Source organism: Pantherophis guttatus, chromosome 2 (assembly GCF_059756535.1).
Source record: "Pantherophis guttatus breed Tessera chromosome 2, ASM5975653v1, whole genome shotgun sequence".
Lineage (NCBI taxonomy): Eukaryota > Metazoa > Chordata > Lepidosauria > Squamata > Colubridae > Pantherophis > Pantherophis guttatus.
This window is the reverse complement of record NC_142064.1, coordinates 79529189-79537246: the sequence shown is the minus strand read 5'-3', so window position 1 is coordinate 79537246 and position 8058 is coordinate 79529189. Positions and strand designations below refer to the sequence as shown.

At 38.2% G+C, this 8058-nt stretch overlaps 1 protein-coding gene across 3 annotated transcripts in view; it reads left to right on the top strand.

Annotated features, from left to right (window-relative positions):
• Nucleotides 1-296: 296 nt before the first annotated feature.
• MLLT3 (MLLT3 super elongation complex subunit) overlaps nt 297-8058 on the top strand; it is a 121560-nt gene continuing 113798 nt past the window's right edge. The window contains exons 1-2 of one of the 3 annotated variants that reach the window (XM_034410515.3): nt 297-954; nt 2275-2455. In XM_034410515.3, coding sequence (XP_034266406.1) covers nt 943-954; nt 2275-2455 — 193 coding nt within the window. In that variant the 5' untranslated portion in view covers nt 297-942. Of the gene's footprint in view, nt 2086-2274; nt 2456-8058 lie in introns of all 3 variants that reach the window. The other 2 variants (XM_087886308.1, XM_034410516.3) reach the window with 2 other exon arrangements.

Here is an 8058-nt window from a genome sequence, read left to right as displayed (position 1 = left end):
AATGTTTTGAAACACACACACACCCTCCTTCCTTCTCTAAATTCTTATTAAAAAGATCTTTGTCTCCATTATAAAAAAAAGGGGGGGGAACTCCAGCCGTTTTGCCTCATCACGAAAAAGACGCCCCCCCCTCACCCTTTTCGCTACCGGCTAAAAAGGGTTCTAGGCATACATTCCAGCAGTTTTAATCCGGGTTTTTTTTTAAATTATTATTTTATTGTCAAATCCCAGGACTTTTACTTTTTTTGTAATTGGACAGTTTTCGACTCTCCCACCTCCCTCCGTTCAATAAACCTGTTACTTTAAGGCGCTGCACGGAAAGTGTGTGTGTGTGTGTGTGTGTGTGTCTGTGTGTGTGGACGGCGGGGCGGGGAAGCTCGCAGTCTGCGCGCCTCGCACGGCTCCGACCTGCACGAGGGTTTCCTTCAATCTTTTCTTCCCATGATTGATTATTAATATTATTACTATTATTATTATTCCGGACTCCCGGCATTGCTTTTGATTGGCTTCTCCCTCTTTTCTCTTTTACCACCCCTACTCCCCCCCCACCCCGCTCCTTTTTTTTTTTAATTTTCCTTCCTCCCTTCCTTTCCTCTTCTGGCCCGGTGTTGTAGCCATGAGAGTGTCAGGAATTGGCACAGGAGTGCACCAGGGCGCATGCTCTCGGTAGCTCACAGCAGCCAGAGCCGGGGGCTTAGTTTAATAAGGAGCGAGCCGAGCGACAGACAAGGAAGAAGGCGACGGCGGCAGCGGCAGCAGTACTATCAGCAGGCGGAAAAAAAAAAATTAAAAATAAAAACAAATAAGGAGCCCACAGGGCGAAAGCGAGCGAAGGCGTCCGCCATGGGCTTTCCTTTCCTGCGCGCATTCTCCGTTTCTTCATGAATTAGAGCGGAGAGGGTGGGGGCGGGGAGAGCTGAAGACACCCCAAGGCCCCCAGGCATGGCCAATTCGGTGAGTACATGCAAAGAGCAACCCCCCCCTCTCTCTCTCTCTCCCCCCCCGCCCTTCTCTTCCTCCTCCTCCTCCTCCTCCTCACAGCGCTGGCAATTATATAGCAAGAGGTTGGAGAGAGAGAGAGAGAGAGAGAGAGAAGTGGGGGGAGGAGGGAGAGGGGGGGGGCGATTCCGCCAACCCTCCTCTCGCGTGCGGCTTCCTCTTCGTTTCTCTCTCTCTCTCTCTCTCTCTCTTTCTCCCCCCCCCCCCGCGAGCTCCCTCTCCCCTCCTCTCCCGTGCAGTTGCATGCAGCGCGCGCGCACACACACACACACAACACACGCACGCACACTGGAGGCGGATAATAAATCCAGCCATATTTCTGCAGCAGCAGCGGCAGCAAGCAACCCGCCTCCGCCGCGCGCCCGGGGAGGTGGAAGTGGGGAGGGTGGGAGGCGGCGGGAGCCGTGAGTAACAGTGTGCAAGGGGGGGAAAAAATTGGCTCGCCGCTCAGGAAGGCGCCCTTCTCAGGATGGTGCGTTTCTCTTCCCCGGCGTGGCTTTTCTGACAGCTGGCGGGCACCCCTTTTCTCACCCTCCCCCCTTCCCCGATAGTCTTCCTCTTTCTGCGCGTGGCTAGGTGTATATCTATGTATATGTGTGTATATTTATATATGCACGCGCGTGGCGGTGAGGCGGAGGCGAGAAGCTCCCTCTCCTGCAAAAAAACAAAACAAAAAAAAATGGGTTTGGAAACTACTTCAATCGCCGCACCTCCTTTCCTTGTTCGGTTCCTTCCTCATCCTCTTCTTCTCCCCTCTGCTATTGACTCTGCTTCGCCGGAGGAGCGCGTTTCAAATGCAACTTGAAATAGCCAGCTCCATTGAAAATCCGATAAGCCCCCAATATGCAATAATAGTATTATTTAGTCCGCTGCTCTTTTCCCTTTTTTCTTTTCTCTTGGCATGGCTTCTTATGGGAATGAATCTCCTCAGAAATTCGTTCTCTCCACCCCCCTTATTTCCTTGCCACTTTCTCGTGTCCCCCAACCCTAAATTCTGTACCCAACCCCGGCCTCGAGATTGCATTTTTCCAGCCTGCATTCCGTTACAATCCCGGCTGCTCTCCTCCTGGCAATGTCTCTTTAAAAGTAAGAGAATGGTATCTTACCCTCCATAAGCAGGCAGCTATTTTCTTTGTGTGTGTTTTCTTTTTGTCCTTTTCAGGGAACCTTGAAATCTACAGGAGTGGAGTTGAGGAAAAAGGGGGAGGTATCCTTGCTTTTTCTCTGGTACTCATTGTTATCCTTCTCTCTCTCTCTCTCTCTCTCTCTCCCTAGTGTGCTGTTCAGGTGAAATTGGAGCTTGGCCATCGAGCCCAGGTGAGGAAGAAACCCACCGTGGAAGGTTTTACTCACGACTGGATGGTATTTGTTAGAGGACCCGAGCATAGTAACATTCAGCACTTTGTGGAGAAAGTCGTTTTTCACTTGCATGACAGCTTCCCTAGGCCAAAAAGAGGTAAGGCTCCAGGACAAAGGTGTCTCGATTTTTCTTAATATGTTTGCTTTCGACTTCCAAACTCCACACTCTGCTCTCATGATCTGAAACCCTGGTTATTCTCTGCAAAGGATTGAGTGGGGTAGAGGTGAAGCTTTTTCCTAGGAAACAGTTTGCCTAATGGAAAATCAGGGGGATGGACACCTGAGCAGGCAATACTTTTTACCACCTTTGGAGTTTGGTGATGGTTTGCTGCAGCTTCTGAGAAATGTCAGAGAGGGACATGAGCTTCCTTTTACAATGAAGCAACTAATATCTGGACATTTTCTTTTAATACTATTCATTTGTGAAATGTGTCTGGTTCAGTTTTTGCTGTAGTTTTTGACCTTTAGTCCCAGCATGGAGGAAACTATTCCATTCATTTGTGATACATGTAGTGTTGCCACTTATTGTTTTCATTTGCAGTGTTTATGGTCCTACCTTTCACTAGAAATAAGCAGAATAATGCTGAGTAATATTCTTTATTTGGTACCCTTTTTACATTTTCTCTTGGATTGTTCTTGGATTGTATGTGTCTTTGTATTGGCAAAGTGTTATCTAAAGTATTGAGTTATGCAAGTTTTAGGATGAATAGCTGTTTAGTCTTTGTGCTTTCACTGTTTGGATTATGACCTCCAGTTTGTATTGATTCAGCATGCAGTTAAAAGAAGTCAACATATGACCAAAAAAAATTGCGAACACTTAAGTGCCTTCAAAACACAGAAGAATGAGAGTGATTTTTCCTTTGATTTCAAGAGGTTTAGGAAGCCTTTGTTTTCAATTTTCATTTCATGACCTCCAAGCTGTTGTCTTGACTGTTTTAGTAGGATTAGTGGAGGTAACAGTAGGAATACAATAAGGTGCTTTGTTTGTGAACAGGTCTGTTTATCTGAGTATGCACAATGGTTAGCAGTTATTGTTTGTCTAATCTTTATTGGCATATAGAACTCCTGTGGTCTTTTAAAATAGCATCCTAATAAATCCATTTTGCTTAGAGGGTTTGAGAATTATTGAAATTACAGAACTGTGAATCTGTGAAGGGAAAGGATGGGAAGAAATGGGCAGGATCTGTAAGCTTTTTCATCTTTTCAAATTGATTATTTGAAGTATTATAGCATCTTTGGATACCAGTTTCTGTAAGTTATATATTGTTTTCCTCTCCCTTGTTTGATTTATTTTTTTGTAATTCTTGAATGCTTTTACTGAATTATCATATGTACTATTAAATATTACTAATAATGTTGTTTTATGTTCCATTTTGACTTTTGCCAAAACCTCCACTGATAAACTGTTTTTCCATTGATACATATTTGGCTTCAGTATGAAAAAGAAATACCTGCCCATACAGTCTCTTTTTTAGGTTTGGTTTAAATATTTTTCCTCTGATATGTGTTAGAAATTTGTTTCTGGAAGCTGTAGCGCAGATGTAATTCTCACCAAGAGATGTAAGAAGTTTTGATAAAAGTTTCTTTTTGGATTGTAAATGTAGTCATATAATTAACATTCATAGTAAGAAGTGCCTTAGTTTTCTAGTGCAATCCAATCTTTGGTGTAGTTTATTCAGACGTAAGTCTGTTTAAAAATCAGTGAGACATCCTAATATGAATAGGAATTAAGTCTGAAAATCCTGCATCCATGCTGTTATAATGATTTGTGATGATCTGCCTCAATTCCTCAAACTGAATAACTTTCTGTCCAATCTGAGGAAACATGATTTTTGTAACATAGGTCTTTTGTTGTTGTTGTTGTTAAGTGAATATATTCATTATAGTCCAGAATGTGCAAAGGTGTGAGTACTTGATACAAGTAGGTAAGTTTCTGCATGTATATATTACATTGACGAGGGTTCCTGTTATATTACATTCGGTAATATAGAATGTGCAACAGGTTGTCCCTTGGTAGCTGTGTTATACACTTAATGAGAGTAAAATGTTAATAGAGGACATGTTTTCCTTAAATTCTGGGTTGCAATTTATGAATTTTCACAGCTTTTGTTTGGTCGTTATTGATTTTTTTTATATTTCCTGTATCATGCAACACAATTTAGTTGATAAATAGGATTTTTTTTTCAGTTGAGGACATAAGCAATGTATATAAGTAAAATGTAGATTTCTTGGTGCTCTGAGATATTTTCTTTTGTATACAATAAAAATATTGATATATTCCACTGTCCCACCACATTTCTATCCCTATTACTCTAAAAGTAATCCTAGAATAATGGTGGGTGAGTGTATATTTATAGTCTGAAACCATTGGGATCAAATTACCATTTATGGAAGTTACTTTGGATCTCCTCTTAAGGGGAAGAGATTGCCCTCTTTTATCAGACACAGTAGTCTTTTGAATTCCAGTTGCAGAGGAACCCAAGAAGAACAGTGATGCTGTGCTTTTATCCTGTCTGTATGTTCCATTAGCATCTGGCTAGCTCATGTAAACAAAGTGCCAAATTGGATAGACTTTTGGTGTGGCTCTTCAACATTAACCAGTTGGTTTGCTATGATGTATTTGTCATGTATTTTCTGTTTTATATTTTATAACATACTAGGCCCATCAGATCATATGTCTTAAAATACTTTTATTTTATTAAGCACTGAGCAATAGCTATTGTCAATATAGTGTTGCAGTAATGTCTTAAGAAGCAGCCTCTTTCTTTTCCTTTCTTTTTTTGTAGGGAAATAAACATTAGAAGTAGTTAGCCTGTTACAAAGGCAGATGGGTAAAAACAGAATCTTTAAGGCAATTATTTTGATTAAATGGTTCTTTGACCAATAAAAATGAAGTATATTTATGGACTAAACCTGTTCAATGGTGAGTTGTTTATATCTGTTTGGCAGATATACTGGAAATAAACGATTAGGTGATACACAAGGAATAAACAAATAGTAATAGATGAATTATGAATAAAGGGTGCTTTCAATCAAGATTGTGTATTTTTCCTGTTTCATATGATTTTCTTTAACAAAGATTAGTGCATGCTTGAAGTCTAAGCTTACAGAAAACTTAATGGGCTTATATACAAAAAATACGGAACTTCATCATCTTAGAAGACATTGAATAATATAGAGAAGAATCTGTGTATTCTTTCTGTTTATACTTTTTGCTGTGTTTCTTCTTCTCATAGAGATGGTTTTAGTCTTCCCTCCAAATGCAGTTGTGTGTTTACAGTTGTTTATCATAGCGGGTGAGGTGGATCACAGCTGAAATTTATTTGAAGAAAAGTATTGTTCACTTTGAGATTATATATATATGTGTGTGTGTCTGTGTCTGTGTCTATGATGTAGCAGTACAGGTTCATACACCCTCCCTCGTATATTACTAGCTCTTTGATTGAAGCATTGACACTAAATGGATTGTTAAAGGTTCAACTGTGAATTGGGAATCAAAATAAAATGTGCTATCAATACAAGCAACAATTAATAAAGAATAACAACCTCCTTTCATTATACCAACAAATTACTTGCTGTTTAGATCATTATCTTAAGCACACAGGTTGAATCAAAAGATAATGCAGCTAATTTACAATGTAGCCACTTCAAAGGAAATAGCTATTTATGTTTTTCTTTTTCTAATCTGTACTTCATGAATTCATTAATAAATAATCTTTTAGATAACAGCAAAATAAGAACAATACGTTTTGCCAGTTCATGTAGCGCTCCTGACCATTCATAAATTCAACTGTTGGAAATTATAATGAATATGCAACTGTTACTAAGTGTGCTTCTCTGCCTCTGCCGTTGTATCACACAAGCTTCTCTGCTGTTGTATCGCACAAGTTGTTACTAATGTCAGTAATGAAATTCTGTATTCCATGACATCTCACAATCATGGGATGTGGACCACAATTTCCCATTTATCTATTTAAGTCTTACCTGAGACCATTGTTTTTAGCTCCTGCATATTTAATAGCTAAAATTCTGCTTAAATTTTTGCAGAAATCATCTGGAAGTTATTTTAATACTTACCAGTCCAGCCTAATTATATATTGGTTTGCAATATTTGGAGATGACTCTAATCGGTTAGATATCTTCAGTAATTAATAGAGATGTTATATAGCCATGGCTAAGGAAGTATCTGATTATGTTTTGTAATTATATTGTTATATTTCTCTCTAAATATTCCAAAATGCTTAGGGGGGAAATATTAATTTTCAGAGTTGAAGCTAAGATGATTTAAGTATATATGAGAAATCAAAATAAGAATTTCAATCTTAAGTGAAAACTTAAATCCTTAGATTAAATATGCAAATTGATAAAACATGAAAAACTCCATGTCTGTCATATGGGTGAGGAATATATTGGGTAGATGTACTTGTTAATCAGCTGAATTCAGAACATGCTTTGAATTATGTGACATGAATAATCTCTGACTATAATGAGATATATTTCCAAATATCATCCTAAACTATGTTAAAGTCACTGAAATATATAGCATGATAACAAAAAAAATGGCCAATGAAGCAACATTTAAAACAAAGATGGTATCCACAAAGCATGGTTAATTATTGTGCTGCTAATTTGCTCCATATGAGGTGTAGGAGCACAAAAAAAATCAGACAAATAGCATCATGTAAACAGCTTCTGCTGGTGAGTCCCCAGATATCTCCTCAATGCTGCAGGATTTTTGTAATGAAAAATCCATCATTCAGGTACAATCATCATATAGCATGTAATTTAAAATTATACACGATAATCAGAAATTAATAGCAAACTACTTAAAACTATTTGAGAGGTCAATGCTCTTTATTTAAAAAAAAAAAAAACAAATATTATAAACATAAGCTGTGGTTAGTCCTTGGCACGTTTTCTTTTGTTTCTCACAAGACACTGAAAGAACTGATCAAAAACTTTTGCTCTGAGCTTTAATGAACAAACATTACCTGTTTTTATCAGAACATATATTAGTAACTAATTGCTTCAAATAGCCAAGCCATAATAAAAATGGTTAACAAAAACTGTAATAGATTATTTAAATTTTTGAAATAATTTTCCCACATCCTTTTAGGACCACCCAGAGATTGTTTGCAAGTCCATAGTTCACAATGATTCATGCATACCATCCTGCCCATCCATGGTTTAGCATTCTGCCAAACAGGTCCTATGTGTTATATACACATCAAAATATAAGTAATTTTACAAATCATGATATTTCTCTATATCCCTTCTGGAAATGAAAACAAAATAAAACTTCATAAACATGTTTAAACAATGATAAATTTTAATTTAGGTTGATTTAGAATACCATAGTTCTATTATTATTTAAAAAGTGTGCACCTTATGAAAATGAAGTTGTTACATTTCAATAAGATGATGTTAAATTTGTGAATATTTTGTCAAAATGAAGAATTTTACTAGTTCTCTCTAACATGTCATTAATTCTAACTGATTACTTGGAGTTGCGTTTATGTATGGTGATTTTCACACCAAGAAAAACATTTTCAATTTGTTCTTGCAACCAATTTGTTTTACTTACTGCTGTAGGTTGCTTTCTACACATTTGTCTGGCTTTGGACAAATGGTGGTAAGGCATATTGCTATGTTCAAGTATCTTTGATAACGTCTTATCAAAACTAGACTTGAGCGGTCCTT